Genomic DNA, 27,679 nt, shown 5'->3' with positions numbered 1-27,679 from the left:
TGGGCCTGGCAGTTAGCTATTCCAGGAATTTGAGTGAGAGGAGTTGCTTAAGGGGCCTCGGAGGAGCCTCTCACTAGCCACACTAGATGGGCGCCAGAAAGGGCCGGGCGGCGACAGCGGCCCCCAGCCGCAGTCCAGGCGGGGGTGAGATCGCGGGTGCGAGCCTGGGCAGGTCCCAGGCGCGCCCCGCCCACTCCGCGTCCACTCCGCCTCCCTGGCTGCGCCCGGGCTTCCAGCCACCGCGATCAGCTGCTGCGGAACCCAGAAAGAGGAAGGGGCGGAGCTGCTTTGTGGCTTTTCTCCGAGCAGTCAGCCGACTGTGTGGGGGGGTAATCGGTGTCCCTGGCACCGCCTGGAATCCCGAGAGCCTACTGAGGCCTACACCAGCCGGGGCCGGGCAGGCGAACCAGCCTGGTCTAGGAAGCTGGGCGATGCCCTGCCATGGAGTGTCTCCCGGCCAGAGCCGCCCCAGGTCGGGCAGGGAGCAGGCATCGGACAGGTCCTTAGGGGCCTCCTGTCTGAGGCTCCTGTGGTTGGGCTTGGCACTTGCGCTGGCACTGCCCAACTCCCTGGTCCTCTGGTCCCCTGCGGAGGCCCACCCTCTTCCTGCCCAAGGCCATCCCGCCAAGTTCATTCGCATAGCGCCCCAGCTCCAGGAGGCCTTTGGCTGGTGGAACCTCACCTGCCCAACCTGCAAAGGACTGTTCACCGCCATCGACTTCGGGCTGAGGGTGAGCGCTACAGGGGCTGCTGGGAGACAGGCCAGAAAGGTGCAGCTGGGGGTAGGGGCTGGGGCTGAGGCCGGTGCTCTGGGGTTTCCAAGAGCATCCCTAATGGAGAGGCTGTCTTCCACAAGACTTTGCTGAATTTGCTGTTCTTTGGCTGCACAGCACCACCACCACGTCCACTGTGACCTTGTGAAGTAAGGAAACAGTGCAAGTTTAATGCGGGGTACTGTGCTAGCCCTTTTATACAGGTTAAATGTCGCCTGCTAGGTGGCTTCATTATGGTTATCTCTGCTTTATAAATGAATAGAGGCCCCAGAGCTGAAGTCACTTGTAGGAGGGCCAGCAGCTGGTGAGGGCAGGACTCCCAGCTTGGTGTGCCTGACTGAACCCCCTCCACCTTACACCTAGCACCACTATGGCTAGGGCTAGCTACTGCCCAAAAGGGAACCCGAATTAAGGAATATCCAGAGATGTGGGACTAGTTGGGTCGGAGGTGCCTTGACTGTCCCTCATGGGGTTATGATGAGCGCTGGTTGGTTATGGGGGGGGGTCGGGGGGTGGGGGGTGGAAGGTTTCCTCGGGGAATCAAGGCCCTATCCTCACATGTGTCCCCAAATCCTGGTCAGTCTGTCATTCTGCCCAGTCCAAATTTCAGGGCACTCAGCAGACAGTGTCTGAGAAAGTCAGCGGGGCCAGCAAAGGCCTGAACTGCCACTGAGCTTAAAAGGAAGTACTGGCCTGGTGCTGCTTGAGTCACAGGGCAATGTCTGTGGGAGACAGGTGTGAACTGGTATCTCTTTGCCATGGTGGAGTCTATCCTATGGAAGCCCAAAGGGTCTTTCATATCCAGGGTGGCCTGGTCCCTGAGCTCTGTCTCTGACTCCTCACCACTGGTTTTCCCATGGCAGAATCAGGCCAGTGTGGCCTGGGTGGGCTCCGTGGCCATTAAGCTGTGCATACTGCTGAAGATCGCGCCGCCTGCCGTGTGCCAGTCAGCTGTCCAGCTCTTCAAGGACGACATGGTGGAGGTGTGGACACGCTCAGTGCTGAGCCCGTCGGAAGCCTGTGGTCTGCTGCTGGGCTCTTCCTGTGGGCACTGGGACATCTTCTCCTCTTGGAATATCTCTCTGCCGGCCGTGCCAAAGCCGCCCCCCCAGCCGCCCAAGCCCCCAGCCCCAGGCTCCCCTGTCAGCCGCGTCCTCTTCCTCACTGATTTGCACTGGGATCACGACTACCTGGAAGGCACAGACCCCAACTGTGAGAACCCACTGTGTTGCCGCCGGGATTCGGGCCCACCACCTGCCTCCCAGCCCGGTGCTGGGTACTGGGGCGAGTATAGCAAGTGTGACCTGCCCCTGCGAACCCTGGAGAGCCTGTTGAGTGGGCTGGGCCCCGCCGGCCCTTTTGATATGGTATACTGGACAGGAGACATCCCTGCTCACAACGTCTGGCAGCAGTCTCGTCAGGACCAGCTGCGGGCGCTGACCACTGTCACAGCCCTTGTGAAGAAGTTCTTGGGGCCAGTGCCGGTGTACCCTGCCGTGGGCAACCACGAGAGCACACCCGTCAACGGCTTCCCTCCCCCCTTCATAAAGGGCAACCAGTCTTCCCACTGGCTCTATGAGGCGATGGCCGAGGCATGGGAGCCCTGGCTGCCGGCTGAAGCCCTTCGCACCCTCAGGTATTTGAGAGCCACGGGAACCCAAGGAGGGAAGAGAAGGGTGGATGAGAGCGAAGGGAGTGGGGAACTGGCATTATGCATGAGTGCTCTGCCTGAGCCCTCACTCAGCTCGCTTCACTCCCCTCCCAGTCTGACCCCACTTTCCATTTCCACGCTTCTCTCCAGGCACCCTCCTTCACAGGGCTAGTGGCACTGTGTTCGCTCATGTTGGCCCTCTCTAAGATGCCTTCCCCCTTTAACATGCCAATTTTTCCAGCTCACCTAGGTAGGCCGGGGCTCTCTTCTCTCTGGATGACCTTTGCTTCCTGTTCTAGCCCACTTTCTCTCTCCTCTGAGCTCCTACTGCCTCTAGTCCTCTGAGCTACTCTCCAGTCCCGTGGGCCCTCTAGTCAGTGCTGTCTGACCTTCAGCCAGAATGTGAGCATGAAGGTAGCGATCATCCTGGGTGCCTCTTTCCTTCACGCCGGTTCCTTGTACAGGACTAGCACAGAGGGCCAAGACTCCGAGTGCGTGCTGACCCGTGTTCACTTTGTTTCAGAATTGGGGGGTTCTATGCCCTTTCCCCACGCCCTGGCCTCCGCCTCATCTCTCTCAACATGAATTTCTGTTCCCGTGAGAACTTCTGGCTCTTGATCAACTCCACAGATCCTGCTGGACAGCTCCAGTGGCTGGTGGGGGAGCTTCAGGCCGCTGAGGACCGGGGAGACAAAGTGAGAGGGTGGTGGGAGCTCAGCCGGTGGGCAGGGGCCAGGTGTGGGAGGGAAGAACAGGCCCTTCCCGAGCAGACTCCTGTCTGGTGCTGGAGCACTTGTAGGCAGAGAAGCTCTATTTTTCTGGCACTCACAACAGTGTTCCCTGGGGATTCAGCTCAACTGTCACTCTTAGAAAGTCCTTTCACTTGCTCCCCCTCTCTGGCCATGAATGCCAGCCCTTGTTGGAGACATGTACACCTGCCGTCCTAGCTGCTGCTACCCGGACCCCTCTTCTCCTGAAAACCTTCCTTAACCCTCCCCACAGGTGCACATAATTGGCCACATTCCCCCAGGGCACTGCCTGAAGAGCTGGAGCTGGAATTATTACAGAATTGTGGAAAGGTAGGAGGGAGCTGTGTTACAGGCCTGAGTGGTTTTCAAGAGTCTAAGGGTCAGAAATTCCCTTGGGCATCTCACCATCCCCCACTGCCCCCATGGGGTGGGGAGGCTACGTCCTTGAACTGGATGAACAGAGAAAGCACCCTGTCCTCCTCGGATCCTCTTCTCACCTCACTGGAATCTTCTGAATGTGCCTCGTGTCTTCTGGCCAGGTATGAGAACACCTTGGCCGGTCAGTTCTTTGGTCACACCCACGTGGATGAGTTTGAGGTCTTCTATGATGAAGAGACCCTCAGCCGGCCGCTGTCTGTAGCCTTCCTGGCACCCAGTGCCACCACCTACATCAGCCTTAATCCTGGTGAGTGGGGCGGAAGCAAATTGTTGGGGTGAAGAAGGTGGTTGAGAGAGAGGAAGGCGAGCTGGAGCCAGGGCCACCCAGGGGATAAGCTGCGCCTCCCTGCTGGAGTGGCCTTGCCCGCTCCGTGTCCAGTCAGCCCTCCCTCCTTGCAGGGTACCGTGTCTACCAAATAGACGGCAACTATTCCGGGAGCTCTCACGTGGTCCTGGACCATGAGACCTACATCCTGAACCTGACGGAGGCGAACGAGCCCGGAGCCACGCCACACTGGCACCTCCTCTATAGGGCTCGGGAAACCTATGGGCTGCCCAACGCGCTGCCCACCGCCTGGCACGACCTGGTGTACCGCATGCGGAGGGACACACAGCTTTTCCAGACCTTCTGGTTTCTCTACCATAAGGGCCACCCGCCCTCGGAGCCCTGTGGCACACCCTGCCGCCTCGCTACCCTGTGTGCTCAGCTCTCCGCCCGCTCAGACAGCCCTGCTCTGTGTCGCCACCTGGTGCCGGATGCGAGCCTCCCCGATGTCCAGAGCCTGTGGTCAAGGCCACTGCTGTGCTGACACCCCTGGGGCCCAGAAGTGGGAAAGAGCTTGTCGTAGGAAAGGCGTGAAAACCCCAGAGGGCCACTGTGAGGAGAAGAACATCTGGTGGAAGGGCCCATCTCTGGATCCATGCACACCTCGAAAACAAGACCTCCTTTCCTGGAGCTGGTTTAGCAAAATATGGGAGGGGGGTTGGCTGCTCTGAGGCTGCTGTCCTTTTGTGGCCATGGAGCAGAGGTCTAAGTTGGCACTGACCTGGGCAGACCAGACAGAAGTTGTCGCCCCAGGCCTGTACTGGTCAGCCAGGAACCCTGTATGGCTGTTGCTGCCTGGTTGCCAGGCTGTTCAAATAAATACAAGGGACTTGGACTCGAGACCTTGCTGCAACTGTCCCAATTTCTTTTTTTGAGGCAGGGAGGGCAAGGGGGCCCCAGGAACAAAATCCTAACGGAAGGAGGCGGGTTCTTGGAGTGATGGTGTGTTGCAGGCACAGGAAAGCACACAGCTCAGCAGGGCAGACTTTATTAGTGATATCAGTACAGCAGAGGTACCCACAGAGCAGAGGAGAGAGGACCCATGCCTGGACCAGTCCCCCCGCTTCTGCCCCAGCAGGATCCTATGAAGATGGAGCCTGGCCTCAACCAGTTCCTCCTGCTTCACCTGAAATGTGGGGACGGAGAGCTGGGGCTGGCCTTGCTTCCTCTTTCTGCTCCTCTTCTCTCAATCCAATATTGTCACTTGCAGAATTAGATCTCCCTTCCCAGCCCCCAGGTGAAGAACCCCAGCTACTGGGGAGGGCAACTCTGGTGGGGGGGGACCTGAAGTCTGATAATAGCCTGCAGGGCCCCTCCCCACCCCGCACCCTTGAGTTCCCTGGGGCCCAACGCAAGCAGGTGGAGGGAGCACAGACGGCTTCAGGGGGTGTGGGCCCCCAGCCGCTTAGGCTTGAGGGAGCCCCACAGCGACTGAACGCCCCGGCGGACGGTCCACCCCACACGCCGGGCAACAGACTCAGCTGGGGGCGCTGGGAGGCAGGAGGTGGAGGCCTGGGAGCGGGCATCCAGACACTTCTGGTAGCGGAGCTGTAAAGGTAGGAGGCGCAGTCATGCCGCAGCCTGCCCCAAGTGGGCTGGGCGCCACCGCTCCACCACCCTCCCCACTCACCATGCACGCAGCCTGCACGGCCTCCGAGAGGCTGGCAGCATTGGGCTCGCACCAGAACATGTGGCAGCAGAAGGAGGCTGGGCCGGCAGCCATGATGAATGCAAACGTGTGGACGTCTCTGCCCACGGCCAGGAAGGACAGGAAGCGCACCCGGCACTCCCCCAGCACTGCCTCCGTCTGCGGGGAGGGGCACCAGTTGGAAAGGGATGGCCGGACCCTCTTCCACTGGGTGCGTCCATCTTCCTGGAGGCCCTTCCCCTCATTCCCAGTCTTGCCCTCCACAGCAGGGCCCTGCCATACCTTCTCCACCCAGGTCTTTACCTGCTGGTGCAAGATGGTGAGAGTGGCAGGGGCCACGCTGACGTGACTTGGGGTCCACTGCTCACGGCTACTGGAGGACAGGACGGATTCCAGGGCCCCATTTATCACATCTACCCCTGAAAGATAAGGGCACACACATGCCACTGCTGGCAGTGGACAGAGGACACCCCAGCTCTACGCTGGACTGTCCGGCTCTGCCCAGTCAAGCCCGGGGTCTCTGCCCCATCCCTACTTCACCTGCCCACAGCCCTGGACCATGCTGCATAGATACCCTTCTTTGGTGCACTCCTCCTTGGTTTCAGTGACCTGGCACTTTTCTAGTCTCTTCCACCTTGAATCCTAAGCTTGCTTTGCTTCACTGACTCTGTCTCTTCCTCCAGCCTTCTAAGCAGACTGACCCCCAAAGCTCTATCCTCCCCATACCTTGCTCTCCACATTCACACACTGCAGTGCTTCATACAACTCCTAAATCAGCCCCTATAGGCCAGTTCTCGCCAGTCCTTAAGACTCCAAGATGCAAGCTTTGCTTTTGGCTTTGTTTTTTTTAATTTCCATTTGAGCAATGTTGTCTCATGTGTCACACCACGTTATGACATTATAGTGCACTGTCATACACAATCTCACAACAGATCCCTGTTTCACTGTTTTACAGATAAGGAAACTGAAGCTTATATTGAGAAATCAGGTAACTGACCTTAGGTCACAACCGAGAAATGAGGATCTGAAGACAGGCAGTCTGATTCCAGAGCCTGGGTTCTTAGCCAGGCCTTTCCCCTGCCCCTTATCTATAGTCCTAGTCTCAGAACCAGAGAGGCTGTCAAAATCTTACTGCACTCAGTAATTTCTAAGATTTATGCAAAAGCCAAGGAATCCAAGGTTCCTGGCTTTTAGATCAATCAACTTGCCCTTGTAACAATGTTTCCGTTAACTCCCAATGTTAACTGCGGTTAAACACTTCCACCCATAACATTTCCACCCATGCCTCCGTGCATCCCACTGCCACTGGTACTCAGCAGAGAACCAGGGCAGCAGCACATGGCATGGGGCATAGGTTCTGCTCCCTGCACTACTCGTGAGCTGGCTGTGTCATCTGTGTGTGGTTGTAGTGAAGACATTAGAGTGACCGACGTCCATGCAAAAGCACACACTGGTCCGCCCCCAGGCCCGCTTGCCCCTGCCAGTGCCTCTGGGCTCCCACTGGGAACCGAACTTGTGGACCCTTTGAGGGCAGAAAATACGTCTTCCCCCAAAGTCCTCCCTCACCTTGGCCTTGCTCATCTTACCTCTGATTGGATCAAAGCCAAACTTCTCTCCTAAGCATGAAGTCCTCCAAAAACTGGCCTCATCTGACCTATCAAGCTTCATATTTTACTGCTCCCTGAGCTTCAAATGATTTATGTAGCATTATCAACACCTAATCTTGGCAATGCCCAGCTAGACAGATGGGAAATACAAAGTAAAAGAAGAGGATGCCCTCCAGGGACAGACTGTAACTGAGGGAAAGCCTCCCTCCAGAGGGCTCCTCCTCTCTTGACTGTCTGCGAAATTCCCAGTTCTCATGCATCAGGGTTCACCTAGGCCCTCCTGTCTGGGAAGGCTTCCCTGCCACAGGCAGACAGGGTGCTGCTGAGACAACTCTTGGCACATCTTGTAACTGCTAGGAACTTCTTCACACTAGGCTATGGCCATCTCAAGGACAGATACCACGTTTCATTCTCTGTGTCCCCAGTCCTTGCACAGAGCTTATTGACTGAAGGAATTCCAGATGTCTGAGAAAGGCAAATGGGCAAATGTACCCAAACTGGTATAATAACCCAGCAACCCGGAAGCTACAGAAGGGTGATGACACAGGGGGTAGGTGGGTGAGGGTAGCCCGCAGAGCACTCAGATGTGAATGACACTGATGCCAGTCATGTGGAGACCAGACATCAAAGTCAGACTGCCTAATAAGCAGATGGAGCTGTGGGGGTGGCACCTGGCCCCAGAGTGGGGAGGATCAGCATGGAGGCGGGGACAACAGTGGAACTAGGTGACCTGGAAAGAGTCTGTCATATGTGGTGACAGCTCAGGACTGAAACCTACACCCTGACTCCAGCCCCAAACTCCCAACCCCCCTCATCCTTGTTGTTCAGTCGCTAAGTCCTTCACAATCTCCCGGAGTGTGCTCAAACTGATGTCCGCTGAGCTGGTGATGCCATCCAACTGTCTCATCCTCTGTTGCCTCCTTCTCCTGCTGCCCTCAATCTTTCCCAGCATCAGGGTCTTTTCTAATGAGTAGCCTCATCGCTTCAGGTCTCAACTGTAGCCTTCCAACATACTATATAATTTACTTATTGCCTGTCTATTCCGAACAGAATGTCAGCTACTTGAAGGCAGGAATCTTGGTTTAAAGGCAATTTTGTTGTTTAACATATACCAAGAATCTAGACCAGTGCCTGGCACAAATCAGGCACTGGGTAGGCATTTGTTGATGGATGGATGATTAATGAGTGAATATTGCAGCTTCAGGAGGGGCCAATGTTAAACTTGCGCAGGGTAAAAACAGAGCATAAATAAAGCATGATAAAGTGAGTTTAGGGACTACCGTGTGAAACTCTTGGCTTCAACAGAGCAGACCTTCTAAGCTGACGGACAGCAGAGGATCCATCAAGGGCTGCAGACAGTTCCTTTATTGTACTGAGAAGCTATGTGAATGGCAGGTAGATAGGGGAGTGATGCAATAACTGGAAGAGTCATGAACTTGAGGGTGAAAGGGAGGAGGAAACAGCACAAAGGGGAGGGTGGAGTCATGAGTCCTTCCTGCTCTCCCACGAGGATCTCCTCACCTCCAGCTCCACAGCTGTGGCAGTGCCTCTGAATCCAGTCTACTCCTCTCTGCAAATCCAGGCCTTCCTTCAACCCCAGCTCAATCCCCACCCTAAGAAGGGTTCCCTCACTGAATGTAATGGTGCCGATCATTAGTCAGCATGGTATAAAGGGAAGGACAGGGAACTGAAGATGACCAGGGTTAGAGTCCTCAGTCCACCATCTCCTGGGCTCTCACCTGAGCATTCTTTCATTTGTGTGTTTGTTTATCCATTCATCAAATACTGTTGAGTTCTTCCCAAGTGTCCCTTGGCATGACACCTGACCATTTCTTGAAGCCATCTCTTTTCCTCTGACCTCACACCTGCTCCTCCACTGTCCATTAAATGTTGGAGGGGCTCACAGCCAGGCCTAGCCTGATAACCCTTCTCACCGTGGCTGCCCACGTTCCAGGGTCAATCCTCTTCAGACTCATGGCTTTGATTACCTCTCTAACCCAAGGATGCCCACATTTGTATCTCTAGCCCAGTCCTCTCCTCTGTGAATCCAGCTGCCAATTTGAGTTTGCTACTCACCTTCCCAAAGACACACCAAACTGAGCATGCCTAAAATTGAACTCAAATCTCCAAACCAAAACTGGCCTCTTCCAGTACCTACTACCTTTAGAGAATGGCACCACTATCCAGTTAGTGCCAAAAGCCAGGAAGCCAGGGGTCAACCTTAAGGACTCTGTCCCTCACCCCGCATCCAACCAAGGCATGTTGACTTTAATCATCTAATAACCTCTCGAATCCACACACTCCTCTCCAGCCCCAGTACAGTGCAAGATACTCTCACTACCAGCCACAACTACTGCAAGGTCCTCCTGAGGCCCCCAGGTCCACCTCCACCTGCTGAACATCCTTCTCCATGGTATCACCAAGGTGCGAGCATGTGTGCTTAGTCGTATCCAACTCTGTGACCCCAAGGACTGTAGCCACCAGGCTCTTCGATCCATGGAATTTTCCAGGCAAGAATACTGGAGTAGGTTGCCATTTCCTTCTCCAGGGGATCTTCCCGACCCAGGGATCAAACCCATATCTCTTGCATCTCCCACCTTGGCTGAAGAGTTCTTTACCAGCTGAGCCACCAGGGAAGTCCTCACAAAATTAAAATGATTATGACAAGTACGCTCCAGAAAACTCTCTGACAGCTTCCTAACACTTTAGGATGAAGAACAAATCATAAACACGGCCTATGAGGTTCCGCAGGGTCTGAGCACTGCCGAGCTCCTAGCCTCACCTGGCACCGCTTTTCTCAATGCCTTTGAAATGCTAAAGTGTCTTTCATGATGGGTCCTCACACCCAATCTTCACTCTGCCTGGAGTGATCTTTCCCTACTTTATTCCTGTCTCCATCCCATTTGGGCACATTAGATCCTACTTATTTTTTGATCTCAGTTCAAATGTCACTTTCTCAAATCTTTTCTGACTTCCTAGACTAAATGAAGCTCCTCTGTTACATAGTTCTATGCATCTTGCTACTTTCTTTCAGTAAAATGACTCAAATTGTAATTACACATTTATTTGTGTGACTGTTTGATTTAATCCTCTTTTTTTTCTACCATAGTTTCCTATAACCTCCATGAAAGCAGGGCCGTGGCCAGGACCTGGTACATGGTAGCCCTCATAATTATTTGCTAAGTGAATGAACAAGTAAATAACAGGACTGTGAAAGTACTAGAAATATCTGAGTGAATCTAATAGTCTCTACCCTGTTTCCTTAACTATAAAATGGGTATCATCATAATCCAAAACTCACAGGATCCTCCAGAATTAAATGACATATAAGGAAGTACTTTACCAACACAAAGCATGTTGACAAATATGCTCACTGCTTCCTTTCTAGATGATCACAGTCCATAGTTGGTGGTAATACCAAACACAGCTCCTGGCTGCTCCAGCGCTTTAGTCATCAAAGACCTACCTCCCAATCTAACCAAAGCTTTTCAAGAATGGGTCTCCCTATATGCCTGGTTCACTGGTTCACACTCAGGGAAGCTAAGACCCAGAGTGAAGCTGGGACAGAGGTACAGAAGGTGGGGTGCACTCTGAAGAGCCAGGTAACATCAAGCATGAGGAAGGTCTGGTGAAAGAGGTACTGGGAGGTGCAGGGTGGGGGAAGGGCTTTGAGATCAAGGTGGTGGTCCCTGGGTGGAAAAGGGCACACATACCAACAGGTTTAGCAACAGGCACATTCCCCAGGTAATAGACTTGGAACTTTTGTACCAATTCATTCTTAGGTGCTGGGAATTCCACTGCAGGAGGAAAGAAGAGGATCAGTCACAGGGACAGATCTTGTTTCTCCCAGTCCCCACCACCAGGGCGTAAGCTGAACACTGACTCAGCCAAGGCCCTACCTCCACCCCTCCCCTGCCTCTCTTTAACCAAAGTCCCTCCACTTATTTGACCCCAGGAATTGAATTCCTATTTTTCTTTTTGTTTTTGGCCACTCTGCACGGCTTGCAGAATCTTAGTTCCCTGACCAGGGATCTAACTCACATCCCCCGCATTAGAAGTATGAACTTCTGGACTACCAGGTGAAGTGCTGAGTCTCCATTTTACTCTCACTCTGCCCAGGAACTCGTGCCTCTTCTTGGGTTCCCCCAACTTTGCCAACAAAACTGAGACAGACCAGGTGGGGTTGTGACACTGACCTTGGAAAGGGACGTCCACAAGTTTAGAGTGGTCCAGGGAGAGTCCGTTTACCAAGCAGCGGGCATTGCGCCTTTCGGCCATGATCTGAGAAAGGGAGGGGAACGAGGAAGAGGGAGGGCGGGTCCGTCAGGGCTTTGTTGCCCTGGAGCGCCCCCCACTCAAAGACCCCACCCACGTTCTCGTAGAGCAAAGGTGGCAGCTACTCCAGGGTGCGAAGGGGGCCGTGCCTTAGAGCAGATCTCATGCAGGCTGGTGGCGATGTTCTTGGCGGGTGCCTCACAGCGAAACACGTGGCACTTGAGCATCTGGGTCAGCTTATCGCGAGCTACGTAGGCAAAGTCCCTGTTGGGGGAGGGGCGCCTCAGTGTCTCCCAGTGCCTTCCAGTGCGGAGCCTCACTCCCGCCCACCCACGCCCTCCCCATCCGTCTGCCCTCGGGTCGCTGTCCTGTGGGCACTGCCTTCTGGCCGGAGGGTAGACAGGCAAGCATGCCGAGGTCGGGGAGGATGGGCGAGCACAGCGCGCAGGGAGGGGCGGGGCAGACTAGGGAGACTTGGGCGCTTTGCTGCATCTGGTCCAGGGGTGGGGAGAGGAATGGCCAGGGTAAATTAGGCATAGTACCTCTCTCTGGGTCCGGCAGCACAAGAGAGGCAAACAACAGAGTTAGGGAGGAGGGCCTCGCTCTGACTGCTGGCTGAGCCCCCACCCCGGAGCCCCGGCCCTGCTCCCACCTTCCGCTGTCCCGCCCGACGCCCCACACGCGGATGCTGACGACGGGCTGGGCATGCAGCAGGGCCTGACTGCGCGGCTCCACCAGCTTCAGCGTCTCGTCCTCCAGCTGCAGCAGCAGGTCCTTTCCCTGCAGGCCCGGGAAGCAGATGCTCAGCAGTGCCCCAGCCGGGAAGGTGTTTGATATTTGCCACTTCCAGCTCGAGGAAGATGAGCCACCCCTCTAGGGCCCTTTCTTTGGTGTGGGACCAGCCACCCTGCAGGCTTCAACTCTAACAAAGCTCACATCTTTCATCTCCGACGTGACTCCTTTTATCAACCCCCTCGCTGTTAGGCAACCATCTCCCAATCAGGAGTCACACTTCCATCTCGCAGACTTGCCTGGTGGGTCTGCAACCCCCTCCCCAGCCCTGGCAGAGGGGCAGCTTGGTTCACCCAGCTCTCCCAGTTTCTGCACTTCGCCGCCGCCCCGCCACCCTGCCAGCTCACCTCGCCCCAGCCCCCAGACATGGGGTCGTGTAGATTGTTTTTGTGGTAGGAGAGCTGACGGATGCAATTGTTGACTGCCACGCTGCTGCGGCCAGGGGCCAGCTCCTCCTCGGTCATCTCCACCCAGCCTAGGGAGCGAACGGCGAAACACTGCCAGACACAAAAGAGGGGGTGGGAGACAGAGGGTCTGGTCTAAACCCAGAAGAGCCCCCAGCCAGGACACAGGGCACTCTGCTGAGACCAGAGGAGTTCCCGACTCAGAGCACAGCAGGTGGGAGGACATAAGAGGCTCTACAAACAGGACAGAGTTGCAGGAGGGCTGATGCTCTCAGAGGAGACCCTTAGGCAGGAAGCACCTGAGCCCAGCCAGGAAGGACCCCCTGCCAAGCAACAGGGCTGCCTGAGTTATAAACGGAAGTGCCTCCTGCTCAGACACAAGGGTCTGTGCTGAGAGTGCAAGAGCTGAGGACATGCGGAGCTGTACTGAGACCAGAGGGACCCCAGAACCTGACCCGAGGGCGCTCCTGTTCATGGGGCCCAACCTGGGCACAGGCATCGCTTTGAACACACCTTGATCCCTGGGTTGGCATTCCGTGGGGGCAGCTTCTCCTCCTCTTGGGGCAATGGCTCCGGGCTGGGGGCAGATGTAACACTTGGTACAGGCCCCCAAAGAGGGAGCTGTCCCAAGGCCCCTTCCAGACAGACCCATACCACTGCCAGCCCACTCACCTGAGGCTCTGAGCTGGGAAAGGCAACATCCCCTCCTCGGGGTCCTTCAGCCCCAAATCCATCGGGGCCTCCTCAGTGGGCTCGTCCTGAGGAAGGGGAGAGAGAAATCAGGACCCAAATGATGCCCCGTCTCCAGCTCCCCCATCGTGAAGGAGGTCCCCTCACTCACCTTCCAAAATTCTCCATCCTCAAAGCGTTCTCCGTGAGTGAAGCCGGTCCAGGTAAGCTAGAAGCAGGAATGGGAGCAAGGAGTGGCTGGCTTATCTTGCTCCAGCAGCACCCCCCTCCACTCCAGGTCAGAACTATCAGGCCTGTGGGCTTCACCTGGGACTCCTCTCGGGGGCTGCTCCCCTGTGATGGTGAGGCCCGGCCCGGGGGCTCCCACTGAGTGGTCCCCGTTGGGATGTGCCAGTAGTAGGTCCCTGAGGTATCCTGGACCCTCATCCATCCAGCCGGCAGGTCGGAATCCGTCTCGAAGGCGTTGGGGTTCCAAAAGGAATCTGCCGGGTTGGGGGGTGGTCTTGGTAAGGGTCTGCCTACCTAACAAGAGAATTGTGGGTGCTATGCCTAGTCCCCTCCTGAGACCCAGTGGTGGAGAAGGGGTGGGGGAAGGGCTCCAACACAAGATTCCTGCTTCCGCCTAGAGCCTGAAGTCTGGAGTCACAGCATGGGGGGCCCACCAGCAGGGGACGTGACTCAGGTCTCCTCCTGGGCCCTGCTCCCAGCTAATGTGGCCACACAGAGGGAAGGAGGGGGGCAGAGAGAAGGCAAGGAGGTTGAGTGACCCCAAATGACCTGTCATACATATCCGTATCTCAAGTGGACACACTTACCCTTTACACACACACATGCACACAGTCACACAACATATACAAGCCCTACTATACACTTGTGTAGCCCCCAAAAACACAAGGGTGTGCACGCACAGGAGACACCTACACGGATAGCAGGTATTGCATTCATGTGCAGGGACAAACACACACACCAACTCCATCCATCCACTAATGCAGCCACCATCCACAAAGGTGTGTGCACACACATGTATATTCTAGCCCGACACACACATGTGCAGACCACATCCACAATGCCCCCCAACACGTGTGGGTACCACACCCATAGTGAATGCACAGACACGCAACATATGTCAACCTCTGCCACGTGTCCAGATACCACAGACACTCACACCTTGCCACACACACGTGCAGACATTTCATGCACACGTGCACACCACACAACTGTGACATACCCTCCCCTCTCCGAGCAGAGCCACACCGTTCCAGCCCTGCAGCCCAGCTCACGCCTCCAGCAGGTCCATACTCCCTGCCAGCCCGCCCCACATGGCGCCCAGGTACATGCCGCCCCTCACCTGGGCTACTGTCCTGCAGGAGGATGGCCAGGAAAAAGTCCTGGGAGACCATGGCACTCCTTCCCAGCCCCTCCTGCTCCACCCTGCCTCCTCACAGCCCCTCCAGCCTGGCCAGCTGGGCTCACAGCCTGGTGCTGGGCTGCAGAGAGAAGCTCATCCCGCCTACTTCTCACCAGGGCAGAGCGCCTGCCAGGCAGGATCCTCCCCTACCTGGAGCTCGCCAAGGAGGGGCCAGGACCACAAGGGAAGGGAACCCCCTTGGAGTGGGGATGGAGGGTGCAGCTCGTGAGACCCCAGCCTTCCCTGCTCACATCTCTTCTTTCTGATCCTAGATCCCCTCCCCCAATCCTGAATCTCCATCCCACCCCCCCGCAGTGGTCACCTGAGTGCCACAGTCAAGCCCAGCCTTAGGGACAACAGGAGGCTCAGCCTCGTGGGAACACCCCAGCCACCTGGGGCCCTGCAAAGCCTAGAGCTCTCCGTGCAAACAGGGTGTGGCTTCCAGGCTCCCAGGGATCCCACCCCTGCCCAGAATCTGCCAAGCAGTTCAAGCGAAGGGTGGGCTTCAGGGGCTGGGCCCCAGCAAGCTTGAGGCTGGGCTTGGGGCTTCCCAGCACCAACCCCCCTCACCTGCCAGGGCCCAGCTAGGCTGCAGCGTCTCCTCGGCAACCGCAGCACCAGGACCGGCTGGGAGCGCCCAGACTGCTGACGTGCTTCCCGTTACCAGGGAAACCAGGAATCCGGACTGGTCCAAGAGGCAGCACTGAGGGACAGGCAGGCAGTCCCCAGACCCAGGCTGCTGGGCAACCAGGCAGGGAGGGCTGGAAGTGGGCGTGGCTACACCGAGGTGACTGTGTGCCTGACGTGAGAGCCACTTTGGCAAGGTGCCTCGCCACCCTCAGCTTCCAATGAAGTGGCCTCACAGAGGAGGGGCTCTTCTTGCCCATCCAGCCTCCAGGTACCCGTTACTGCCTCCTTCCCCCCAGCCGCCTCTTCCCTCAGGCCCCAGGGAGTTAGAATGCCTTCGTTTCCCTGGGGACCCTCCACCGTCTTTAGGGCTTTCCCGCCAAACCTTCCAGGAACACCACACCCAGGACAGCTGTGTCCCCCAGAGCCACACCCTTCTTCCTGAAGGGTCATATACCCCTGAATCTGAGGACCAGGTCACCATCTCCTGACTGAGTCACACACACCAATCCATCTGCCATCCCTGTCAGTCGGCACCTTCCTGCCTCAAAGAGCTTCATCCTTCCGTTCTGTCCTGGAGGGGCCGCTCTCCCCCCGGACCATCTGGGAGGCCCTTCTGGAGCCTGGCACATCTCCCTCCGAGCACAGCCCCACCCCGGCCCTTGCTTCTACAAGCACACATTTATCTAGAAATGCATACTTTCTCCGGTGCCAATTCATTCAGGCGCTCCCCCCACGCACTCAAAGGTTCAGGCCTCCTTGGCTAAGCCGGATGCAGTCACCTGCTCTCCCTTTCCCCAGCCCTACTCACTCCCGAAGTCCAGCTAGGTCACTGCAACAGCCTCCCAAGTTGGTCTCCCTCTTCCTATTTAGCCCTTTCCAATCTGAGCTGCATGCTACAGCCCCAAATGCTAACAACCTTCTCTCCAGTTGCATACTCTAACTGTTTTTTCTTTGCCCCCAGGACAGAACCCAATTTCTCCACAAGGTTTGTAGGACCTTAGGAGCCCCTATTCACCTGCCTCTCAACCTTACCTCTGAGCACTCCCCTCACCCCTGGTCTCTCTCCCTGCCTCTCTCTCTCTCATGCCCCTAATCCTCTCTGATCCCAGCCTACATTCCCTCAAACTTCACCTGGCACCACCTACTGGGCATCAGTGTAAAGATCCCTTCTCAAAACTGACCTACCCCTGGGTCTATTACCTGCTCTTCCTGCACCTCCGCAACCCCAGGGCTCAAACTATCTATTTACTGCTGTCAAAATACTAGACTGAGTGCTATGAGGGCAGGAATCTCTATCAGTTGTAGTATGTATTCTCAGCATTTAGGACAAGACCTGGCACTGAGTATGAACCCAACACAGGTAGGAAGTTCATTCATTCATCATCCGCTCATCATTCATGCATCCATCCATTCATTCATTCATATACTTCTGCATTCAGTTAACAACCTTGTGGAGATCCTAGGGTGGGAAGGAGAAAATAACGTTTGCTCAATTCTACCACATTCCTACAGGAGACCAGACCTCCTCTGTGGTCTTCCTGGTCATAGCAACAGTCATAAGAGAGTAGGCAGTGACGCAGCCTATTCCGAGATTCTCGATTTCCACTGCCTCCAGCAAACCTTGATCCTTGCCCATCCTCTCACCACACCAGCTCCCTTGCTGAGGTCACTGCCCGCACCCGGCAGGCTCTTCCCAGCTCTTGAGCAGTTCTGCCCTCCCACTCTCAGAAGGCTCATAGGAGTGACCACCAGAGTGACCATCCAGGGACCCCAGAGCAACCAGGCTCTCCATTGTTTGGTCCCTGATTGACACCCCCTGAGGCAGAGGTTGCAAACAAGCTACCTGCAGACTGGTGTAAGCCTCAGATAGATTTTATTTGGCCTGTGTGGTACTTTTTTAAAAAACAGACTTGGTTGCTAACATTTAAAAATTGGAATGTTTCACATCGATATCTAGTTTTCAGTTTCCCTTGAAGAACTGGCTCCACTGAGACTACATTTCCCCACACCTAACCCTATGAGTAACCAGCTGGAGTGGAGTAGCAGCAGTTCCCTATAAAGGGGATCTGGGCAATGATCACTGACGGTCGCTAACATCCCTCTAAAGACAGGCAATTAGACTTTGTCTTTGGTAGAAGTACTCAATACCACCTGTGAAGTGCCCTTTCAAACAAAATACAAACAAAAACAAAAACTCTAAATTTGATGAAGGCTCTAGAACTCACTGCCAATTTACGGGAAATCCAGGGGAAGTGGAACTTGTTCAAATCCAGAAAATGGAAAACCCAGGGCAGACAACACAGTGGCTTCAATTAAAACAACAACAAAACTTTGAGCAAAATAGAGATGGAGGGATAAGGTACAGATCAAAAGAAACTTTGAGACATACCAACCATCAAAAGGTCTGTTCCTATTTGGATACTGATGAAATGAATCAAATTTTAGAAGGGCAGGAGCACATTCATTAGACAACTGGGAAATGTCAACACTGACTAGATATTCAGTGATATTGAGGAAGTACTATTAAATTTCCATGGACATGATTTTAGTAGTTCGGATTTTTTTTGGCGAGGGTTGGGGGCAGGCAGGAGCATGCATGTAGGATCTTAGTTCCCAACTAGGCATGGAAACTGTGCCCCCTGCAATGGAAACAGAATCTTAACCACTGCACCACCAGAGAAGTCCCTGGATTTTTAAAAAGTGTTTTATATTTTAGACATGCACGAGTTGGGAGAATTCTCTGGTGGTCCAGTGGTTAAGAATCCACCAGCCAATGCAAGGGACACGGGTTCTATCCCTGGTCTGAGATTCCACAGGCCACAGGGCAACTAGGCCCATGTGCCACAACAACCAAAGCCAGAGCGTTTTAGAGCCCGTGCTCCATAACAAAAGAGCCACAGCAATGAGAAGATGGAGCACCATAACCAGAGAGTAGCCCCCACTTGCCTCAGCTAGAGAGAGCTCACCACAACAGCTAAGACCAAGTGCAGCCAAAAGTCAATCAATCAAGATTAAAAAAAAAAAAGAAATGCATGAGTGAACATTTACAGATGTATTTGCTTCAAAACAGCCTAGGCTGGGGCCCAGGAGTAGTAGGTGGGGGTATGGATGCAACAAGGTTAGCCATGTGTTGATAACTGTTGAAACTGGGTCACGGGTAAGTCAGGTTCATTATTCTGTTATTTTCATATATGTCTGAAAATGTCCATAGTAAGTTTTTTGAAAGGGGATGGCATGCTGCCCTTCACTCATCTGAACTGCCTGCTCCCTGCCAAGGTTCCCCAGTCTGGGTCTGGGTAAGGTGCCTGCTGCCTGGAGTGGGAAGTCTTTCCTCACACTACCATCCAGCAAAGGCTTGCGGCTGCAGCCCATTATCTCTGTCCTTTGCTCTCAGCTCTATCTGCATCTCCATGTGATACTAGCAAATGCAGAGATTCAACTTCTTTAAATGGGGCCCACTGGAGGATCAATCCCTGGAGTCCTAATATCTATCCCCCCATCCCAACAAAGCACTCTCTTCTTCCTTTGTTTCCTTTTAGTCAATATCCTCTTCCTAACAAAACATAACTCTTGCAACATCCAGTGTGGTGCTCTGTACATAACACTCCAATCCTTCCAAATAGACCTCTGTGGGGAGCTGCTGCCTGTTCAAAACTGCCTAGAGGGCACCTAGGTTTGTCCGGCTGTATGCATCAGTGATAGCATAAGGGCCCAGAGCTCAGGTCTGCACTTAGACCTGGTTTCGATCCCAGTTCTACTGTGATCTCAGACTGTGGGTGACCTTGAAAGTGGAAGTCGCTCGGCCGTGTCCGTCGCTTTGCGACTCGTGGACTGTAGCCTGCCAGGCTCCTCTGTCTATGGAATTCTCCAGGCCAGAATACTACAGTGGGTAGCCATTCCCTTCTCCAGGGAACCTTCCCAACCCAGGGATGAACCCAGGTCTCCCGCATTGCAGGAGGATTCTTTACCGTCTGAACCATCAGGGAAGCCCACGGGTGACCTTGGGAGAGGACTAAATCTCTCCAGGCCCATTTTTTGTCACCTGTACTATGGGCATACTAATGATATCTCCCATTGGCATGCAGATTTAATACCATAATACTGAGCAGAGAGCCAGTACTTGATAAGTGCCTCATAAACAGACCAGTCCATCATCCATCGAGGGTGTGCGATGGAAAGGTCTATCCACTTGTTCAAGCAGTCTCAGTATGAAGACATTTCTTTCCGGAAAAGCAGGGCATGGCCTACTGAGGACTAAGGACACAGGCTTGGTGACCCCCGCCCAGGCGGACACCGGCCTCTGTATGGAGGGACCCACCTTCTGCCCTCTCTCCCTCCCACGTTCCCCACGTCAAGCTGCACAAGATACCTGTGTCCTCCGGTGAGCCATAAGAGGGACTGCCCTGGGATAAGGTGGCCCAGCTGGAGTCCTCATCGCTGGCTGCACTGTTCCGCATGCCAAACAGGAGGCTGGCACTCTTGCTGTGCTCTCGGGGGCCATCTGCCAGGGCCTGGGGCCCAGGGGGCACCTCCGCGCTCTCCAGGGGCTCCGGCAGCCCTGGGGGAGAAGATAAGTCCTCCTCCTCTTCCTCCTCCTCTTCCTCATCATCCTCCTCGGCCTCCCCCGCCGCCTTCTCCTCTCCCTCATCCGGGCCCTGCTCTTGGGTGCTGATGATCAGGCCAGGTCCTCGCGGCCCTCTATTGGCCGCGTTGTGGGCGGAGAGCTCCAGCTCAGAGTACAGGTGCATCAGGCCTTTGGGGCCCAGGGGTGCCATCTCGGGTTCCTGGCTGGCCTCCTCAGCCAGGGTCAAGGTCACATTGCGGTTCTGGTCGCGGTGGGCTGTGGCGGCCCGCCGGAGCTGGTTCTGGCCCTCCTTTAGCCACTTGGCGTTGGCGGGGCCTGGCTCAGGCCCACCACCCTCCCCCATGGCACTGCGCAGATCCTTGGGTCCCACGGCCGTGGCCTGCAGCTTGGCGTTGAGCAGCTGGTTGTGGGCAGCGTGCAGGGGCAGGGGCAGGCTCAGTGCGGGGCCTCCGTGGCTGTTGGCATTAATGGCCGACTGGCTCAGGGATGATGGAACAGACATGGCCTCAGCAAATCCTGCAAGCGGGGAGAGGAGACCATGCTGAGCCTCCAGGTCAGCATAGCAACACCCCTGCTTCAGCCCAGGCTTTTGCCCTGCTCCTCCTCACCTCCCTTCACTCAGTAGGCCAGCACATACCACTGTGTCCTGTGAGCTGTTATCCCAGGAGAGTAACTGGGCTCCACTCTCCGCCATCACCACCACACCCACTCAACCACCACCACCACCTGCACCGGCCAGGCCCAGGCCAGGTCCACCCTATCCCCAACCCCCAGCCCCGAGCTGCCAGGGATAGCACAGCTAGCCCCTGCTTTGCCCTCGCTCCCAGTGGCAGGGACTCCATAACAATGGCTCTCTGTGCATCCCCACCCCCAACTCATCCAACTGGGGCTTACTGTACCAGGAGTGCGGCTGGTGAGGAACCAGCTCCTGTGTTCTAGACACTGGACACTGCCTGCTCCCTGCCTATTGCCACACCACTACCCACAGCCCCAAGACTGTGAGCTCCCCGGGCTCTGGTGCTCTCATCATGAATCACTGGGCCCAGTTGGCCCCCAAGTCCACCCTGTACCAGGGACCTGGAAGACGAGAGAATGAACTGCAGACCAAGCCCCCAGGGCAAGGTGCTGAGCCCTCAGGTCACAAAACAAGGGTCTTGAGCTTCAATTCATGGCTCCTTTGACCAGGTGAAGCTGCACTTTGGTGAGTGTTTCTATCAAGTATCTCACCTCGGGTACCAGTTCCTCTGCCAGCACCTACAGTGCTTCTGGGTCACTGCAGGTGCCTTTGATCTGGACCCCGAGCTCCTGAGGTCTTTGCCTAAATGTCACCTTTTCAGGGATGCCTTCCCTGAATACCCTAAAACTGTAGGCCACCATGCCCCCTCCCAGCCGTTCCCAAACTCTCCCCAGCACCAGTACCATCTAACAAGCTAATTTATTATTTACTTGGTTTAATGACTGCCTTCTCATGGCTATAATTTGAGTTCCATGGTGGTGAGGATTTTGCCTTTTTTTATTCAATGCAGTAGGCCTACAGCTTAGCTCAGTGCTGACACAAAGCAAGAACTCAATAAATACTTGTTGAATCAATGTATGAATCTGCCCTCCCATTTCCCCTGGCCCCACTGAGCATCCCCTCTGCCAGTTTCAGAAAGCACACAGTGGTCATATTACTGTGTGTCAGCCACTGCTCCCGGTGCCCTAACCAAACTCCACTTGCCCTTCTGGTGAGGGACTCACCTGTTCCACAGTGACAGTCCACCCCTCCTGACCCCCTGAACCCCCTCCTGCATCCTCAGAAGCCCTTGTGGATCACCTTCTCCACCTATCAGGCTTCCCAGCCCATCGCCCTAATGATTGATCCCACCCTCAGAGCCCCATTCCACCCTCCCCATCTCCCTGACCTTCCACTGGAAGCTTCTCCCCTTCTATGACCCCCAGTATAATGTGCTTACTCCCTGGATGCCCCCTCACAATTTGTTCTCCCTCACCAAACTACTCAATTTTCTCACATCCTGACCCTCTTGGACAGCCCCTACCACACTCTCCTCCCCTCCCTGATAGCCTGACTCAGAGTTCTCTCTTCCTACCTGACTTCCCCCAATAGGCAACTGACCCCAGTTTGCCCCCAGTGCACACCTTCCTCTCTGATCCTCACTGCTCAGTTCTTTCTCCTCAATTTCTCACCTGAGCGCTCTCTAGCTCCCTGTTCACCCTGAGATCTTTGTCTCCCCGAACCCACAGCTTCAGTTCTTTCTGCCTCCTTGGCAGAGCTCTCAACCCTGAACTGGCTGCAGGGAGGTGTTTAGGCTGCCGGGCAAGGCTTGGCCATCTCCCGGTGCAGTGCTCCACTTGTGAGGTGGGTGCCATAGCTCACCTCTCTGTCATTTCTAGCTCCTCAGACCCTAGCACGATGCCATGCACACATCTGTGAAAGAAATGAAAAATGGTTCCTGTCCACGTGTCTACCTCCCACGTAACTGACTGCTGGTCTGCTCAGTATGGCTTCCCCTGGGCGATGAGAAATCTCGTGGCCACTGGCACCAACAAGAAAAATAAACGGCTCTGCCTCTACCCAGAACCACAGTAATCTTCCAAAAATGGAAACCAGATTGTGTCACTCTCCAGCTCAAAAAATTAGATGGCTCACCGCTGCCTTTAGGATAAAGTCTGCGCTCGTTAGCAGATCACCAAGAGCCTCCTTGAGCCAATTCCTGTGACCCCTTGGACCCTCTCCCCATCCTGCCTCCTCCTCAGCTTATGCCCCAGCCACAGGAACTTGTCACACCCACCTAGCCCTGGCTCTTTGTTTACACTGAATTCTCGGCTTGGAATCCTGTCTCCCTTTGTAAGGGCCTCTGATCAGGTTTCAAAGCCTGGCTTACCCATCGCAGCTCCTAAGCAGTAAGTCTTTCCTGTTTGGTCCCCTCTCCCCTCTTCACGTGCCCATTCCCTCCTCTGCGTCTCACCTTGCCCAGCACCACCGCATTCCAACGGAACATCTAAGACTGTGTCTTACTTCACACTCCATGACCAAAGAGAGCTGGGCGTCTGCAGAGTGGGCCCTTGGTCAGGATGGAGGGGTAAGAGGAACTAATTGGGAACAGACACTGAGACAGGCTTGTGTGGTCCCACGGACCGGGGAAGGAGAATCAGGGAGGGTGCTGGAGAATGCTAGAAGGGTCCCTGAGAAGGAAGTAGTATGGGGTCCCAGGCAAGCAAGGTCTGAGATCTAGGCAAAAAGGGGGAAGGTTGGCTTAAACTGACATCCTCGCTCAAAGGCTGTGCCTCTGAGTTTCAGGAGACGAAGGACGCCATGACTGTGCCACACTCGGAACATCACAGGGATGACGGGCCCTTCTCTAAAACAGGAGTGTGTGGAGCCAGGTTTCTCAGTACTCGGGACCAACTTCCTTGACATCTGGAGGTGTGGTGTGAGAAGGGCACATGCCCTGTGAGGCTGGGACACTGAGGAGTCAGGGTGACTTCAGGACACCCCTGCCCATCTGCTCACGGGGACAGAAAGCACTGGGGGCGGGAAGTGGGTGTTCTGCTGTGAGTGCTGAAGCCTGAGTGCCTGTCCCAAGAAAGTGCGGTCACCTTTACTTCATTTCCTAAGGTCAAAGAATGACCAGTTGCTCAGTATCTTCAAGAGAGGACACAACCCAACCTCTCCCCTCCCACTGGTACTACTCACACCTGGGACTCTCCAAGGATGGAAGGAGCCACACGGATTCTGGCTCAAGGCGGGAGCAGGCAGGCTCCTCAGGGGAGGAACTAAGAGCGGCCACTAAGCCTGAAGGGCCTGACAGGAGACCACAGGGGTAGGGGATGAATCCTGCTCAAGGTCAATGGTTTTTTAGCCTGACTGCTTACTGTATGCCAGGCACTGTGTTAGGCATGGGGGGGAGAGAGATGAATAATAAAGAAATGGCTCTTCCCTGATGGAGTTCACAGTCTATCAAGAAACAGTTGTTGAAGAGCTCATTACACTGCAGTATAATGGGAGTATCTAACCCTCTAAGCACTCTGTATTTGTTGAATAAATGATTGAGTATTACGATGGAAAAAGAACAGGGCACTGCTGCTGCTGTTGCTGCTGCGAAGTCACTTCAGTCGTGTCCGACTCTGTGCGACCCCATAGACAGCAGCCCACCAGGCTCCTCTGTCCCTGGGATTCTCCAGGCAAGAATACTGGAGTGGTTGCCATTTCCTTCTCCAACGCATGCATGCATGCTAAATTGCTTCAGTCGTGCCTGACAGGATCCCAAGCTTTACTTTAGCCAAGACATCAGCGGAGACCTGCCTGAGACAAGAACACAGCTCTCCTTGGACCAACCCCTCCATCACCCTTCCCTCTCAGAGGATAAGCCACCCTCCCCCACTCCTAATTCATTGAGGAAATGGGAGCCATCAGCCAGAGAACATCCTCAGGCCCCAAAACTTACTGACTCAGCATCTATTCATTTCTCTCCTTTTCTCCAAAACCAACTGCTTCACCTGTCATTTAAATTATTCCTTTCATGCCTTTCTAGGAATTTTTTTTTAACCACTGTTGATTCATTTTTTCTTCCATGTAGTAAATAGCGCCTCAATAAGATCCACTATCTCCCAACTTAAACACAGAATCTTTCCCGACCTGACACCATGAACTTCTTGAAAGAGATGTCTTTACTCACAGCTGTCATTTCCTCACCTGGATCTCACTCTTCAACTCTTTCCAGCCCCGCTTTCACTCCCAACACACCTCAGTAACAGCTCCTTCCAAGGTCAACATGATCCCAGTGTCATTTACTCCAACAGACACTTGGGAGTCCTCATCCTGGTTGTACTTTCAGCAGCATCTGACACCATGGCCTCTCATCCAGCTTGCAGCCATGGCTTTCACGCACTGTCTCTCCTGATTTTCTTCCTATACTCTCGATACTGTCTGATGGTTTCTTACTCTCCTTTGCTGGCTCATCTTCCTCTGCTGGAGTTTCTCATGGCTTATTCTCATGCTGTTTTCTCATTCTCACCCAATATTCAATACAAGTATTCATTCATGCCCATAACTTCAGTTGCCCCCTGCAAACGGATGATTTCCAAAAGTATACCTCCATTTCAGAACCTTCATCTGAGCTCCAGACAGATACATTCAACTTTCTACTCAATATCTCTAGCTGGATGTCTCAAGGGCCCCTCAAACCAACATACTCACTCATGTTTCTCTCCCACACCCTAACTGGTCCTCTTTCAGGATCCTGGCTCATGGAATAACATGACCATCCAACCTGTTCTATAAACCAGAAGTAGGAATTCCATCCTTGACACCACCTTCTCCGTCTCTCCCCATATTCAATCTATCCCCAAGTACTGACGATCTTCTATCCAAGAAAAATTTCTGGATTTGATTGACATTCTACATCTACTACCATCAACAGTCGACACCAAGGACAAAGGCTTTATAATCAAAATTCTTAACATGGTCTAAATTGTCCAGCTCAGCCTGGCCTCTACCGTCCTTCCACGTTTGACACTTTGCTATCGAGCATCACTGGTCTTCTTTTGATTCCTTAAAGACATCCTGCTGTCTCCTTCCATAAGGTGTTTACACGTGATTCCCCTTCTGCCCAGAACTCCCTTTCCTACCCTCCCAGCTTAACTTCTGCTCATCCTTCACAGCTTAGTTCAAATGCCATGTTCTTAGCTTTCCGCAGTCCTCTCTCCCTACCCTCCAGTACAGCTTAGCTTGTGCTCCTGTGTGTTCTTAAGACACCATTCACTTTTCCCTTCATGGTAATTATTATATTTGTAATTTTATCTTATCCTTAGACTGTCAGCTCCATGGGAACAAGGGCATAGTGTATTTTGCTCATCATTAATCTTCAGCGCCGAACAGTACCTGGTATATACTAGGTGCTCAAAGCACACTTGTTGAATAAATAAATGATTGGATAGTTTTTTTTTTTTTAGTAAAGAAAAATTATGTTAGAGTATTAACGGGAAGTAAGCAGGAGGGTATGTTATCAAAGCAATCAAGGAAAAAAGGGGGTGGGTGGCCTAGATTAAGTTTGGCAGCAGTGGGTGAGATGGAGTGAAATGAATGAATTTGAAAAATACTTAGGTAGTGGATGTGGCAGAACTTGCTGACATAAGATATAGGGTGAGAGACAGAGATTAATCTAGAATGTTGCCCAGGATTCCAGCTTGGGTAGCTGATTGGAAAGTATCCATTTCTGAGAGTTGAAATTTGGAGACTTGAGAGTGAATAAAATATGAGAAGAAAGTGCAGAATGAGAGAAGACAGTCTAGGAAAGAACCAAGAGCGTCACCAGCAACTAAAGAAAGGGAAAGGAGGCAGCAAACTGAGAAGGAGCAGACAAGGCTGCAGGAGAGAAACCCAGAAAATGTTTCAGGGAGAGTAGACACACACCACTAACACTAAGAAACGGCAAGGACATACAGGAAAAGCGTCCATTAGGTTTGGCCACATGGAAGTCTCCAGTGACCTTGGCTCGAGCAGTTTCCATAGGTGCCAGAGATGGAAGATGGAGTGAAGTGGTTTTAAGAATGAATGGGAAGCGAGGAAATAAAGATATCAAAGTGTAGAGGAGGTTCTGGCTTTAAGGCATGTAGCCAGCTGGGGCTCCGAGGGGCTGGGAAAGCAAGAAACAAACAGGCAGGTTCAAAATAGATTCGAAATATCCTCTGAATCGACAATGGGAAAACTGCTCCTAATGAGTGCTCCAGCCAGCGCTAGGCCTCCAGGCTGAGCTGGGGCCAGCCGGCCCCAGGGCACACCCCTCGGTCGCCGAGGGCAACAGAATGCGGCCTGACAGATTTCAGGCCTGGGTCCCTGCAGGAATCCATGCGGCCTGTCGGCCCACATCACCCCGGGTCCCCTTCCCAGTCCTTGACCACCCCTCCCCCATCCCCTTATTCCCCTCCCCCATCCCCCACCGCCCCCAGCTCCCCGATCCTTATTCTCGCTCCCTATTCATTCCGGAGGGGCAGCAGGTAAAGGTCGGGGAGGCAACGGCGTGAGGACCTTAGCAGAGTCGGACTTTGGAAGGAGGGGACAGGAGGGCGGTCGGAATACGGGGTGGGAGGGCCGCCCGCAGGGATGGGGCCTGGCCGGGGGACGCGGGCCGCCCCGGGGTCCAGGCTGCAGGATCCGCGGGCCGCTGGGGGCAGGGATCCGACGGCCCAGGTTGGGCCCCGTCAGGAGCAGCTCCTACCTGCGCGGGGAGGCCCCAGGCCCAGGTGGCGGAGGTGGCTCAGGCTGCGGGGCTCGGGCTCGGCGGCAGCTTCTCCATCACAACATCCCCCGCCCAGGAGCGCGCGGGCCGCGGGGCCGCGCCCGGAGCGGCGGAGGCGCGCGCGGGGCAGCGGTGGGGGAGGGGCGCCATCTTGGGCCCCTCGGCGGCCGAGCGGAGGGCGTCTCCCTACTGCACCCTGCGGCCTCGAGGAGCCCCGCGCCCCCAACCCCCTCGCCGGCCGCCATCCCTGCGCCCGGGTGGGTCCCCAGGTCCCAGAGGGCTACCCTGCATCCGCCGACCCCTGCCCAGCCCGGCACCACCCTCCACCAGGGGACCCCGGACTCACCCTGCGCGCCCCGCAGGGCCCTGGCCCCGCACCGCCGCGGGGCGACGCTCAGCCGAGGTTGCAGCGAGAACCGCGGTGGCGGTGCCCGGGCCGCGGCCGCGCGGGGAGGGGCTGGAG

The 27,679-nt window shown here is 54.7% G+C and overlaps 2 protein-coding genes across 9 annotated transcripts; one reads left to right on the top strand and one right to left on the bottom strand.

Annotated features, from left to right (window-relative positions):
• The first annotated feature begins 226 nt into the window (after positions 1 to 226).
• Positions 227 to 4,778, top strand: SMPD1 (sphingomyelin phosphodiesterase 1). The gene is made up of 6 exons (XM_040258526.1): positions 227 to 731; positions 1,637 to 2,409; positions 2,948 to 3,119; positions 3,427 to 3,503; positions 3,713 to 3,858; positions 4,011 to 4,778. Exons 1-6 carry the CDS (start codon positions 432 to 434, stop codon positions 4,418 to 4,420), a joined length of 1,878 nt encoding a protein of 625 aa, XP_040114460.1. The 5' UTR covers positions 227 to 431; the 3' UTR covers positions 4,421 to 4,778.
• Positions 4,779 to 4,910: 132 nt separating this feature from the next.
• On the bottom strand, positions 4,911 to 27,644 carry APBB1 (amyloid beta precursor protein binding family B member 1). Of its 8 annotated transcripts, XM_040258521.1 has the most exons (15): positions 27,196 to 27,309; positions 19,760 to 20,491; positions 13,659 to 13,834; positions 13,504 to 13,560; positions 13,335 to 13,420; positions 13,176 to 13,239; positions 12,606 to 12,755; positions 12,119 to 12,246; positions 12,009 to 12,014; positions 11,616 to 11,730; positions 11,388 to 11,472; positions 10,905 to 10,988; positions 5,888 to 6,003; positions 5,567 to 5,743; positions 4,911 to 5,484 (listed from the first exon to the last, which is right to left on the bottom strand). In XM_040258521.1, the coding sequence occupies exons 2-15, from the start codon at positions 20,475 to 20,477 to the stop codon at positions 5,317 to 5,319; spliced, it is 2,130 nt and encodes a 709-aa protein (XP_040114455.1). In that variant the 5' UTR covers positions 20,478 to 20,491; positions 27,196 to 27,309; the 3' UTR covers positions 4,911 to 5,316. The 8 variants fall into 8 exon arrangements, with proteins under 8 accessions (XP_040114455.1, XP_040114453.1, XP_040114457.1 ...); XM_040258519.1 differs by lacking the exon at positions 27,196 to 27,309 and adding an exon at positions 27,563 to 27,644 and having other exon boundaries at positions 5,567 to 6,003; XM_040258523.1 differs by lacking the exons at positions 12,009 to 12,014; positions 27,196 to 27,309 and adding an exon at positions 27,563 to 27,644.
• Positions 27,645 to 27,679: the final 35 nt, after the last annotated feature.

This window comes from Oryx dammah, unplaced genomic scaffold (assembly GCF_014754425.2).
Source record: "Oryx dammah isolate SB20612 unplaced genomic scaffold, SCBI_Odam_1.1 HiC_scaffold_17, whole genome shotgun sequence".
Lineage (NCBI taxonomy): Eukaryota > Metazoa > Chordata > Mammalia > Artiodactyla > Bovidae > Oryx > Oryx dammah.
This window is presented reverse-complemented; position numbering and strand designations above follow the sequence as displayed.

Bases quoted from the DNA above. Each gene is read 5' to 3' on its own strand.
- SMPD1 (XM_040258526.1), top strand. From the start codon at position 432: ATGCCCTGCCATGGAGTGTCTCCCGGCCAGAGCCGCCCCAGGTCGGGC. The intron at 2,410-2,947 runs GTATTTGAGAGC...ACTTTGTTTCAG, and splicing joins GAAGCCCTTCGCACCCTCAG to AATTGGGGGGTTCTATGCCC. The intron at 3,120-3,426 runs GTGAGAGGGTGG...CCCTCCCCACAG, and splicing joins CTGAGGACCGGGGAGACAAA to GTGCACATAATTGGCCACAT.
- APBB1 (XM_040258519.1), bottom strand. From the start codon at position 20,477: ATGTCTGTTCCATCATCCCTGAGCCAGTCGGCCATTAATGCCAACAGC. The intron at 13,561-13,658 runs GTGAAGCCCACA...TCCTGCTTCTAG, and splicing joins GCCCCCGAGAGGAGTCCCAG to CTTACCTGGACCGGCTTCAC. The intron at 5,485-5,566 runs GTGAGTGGGGAG...CTACCTTTACAG, and splicing joins CCGTGCAGGCTGCGTGCATG to CTCCGCTACCAGAAGTGTCT.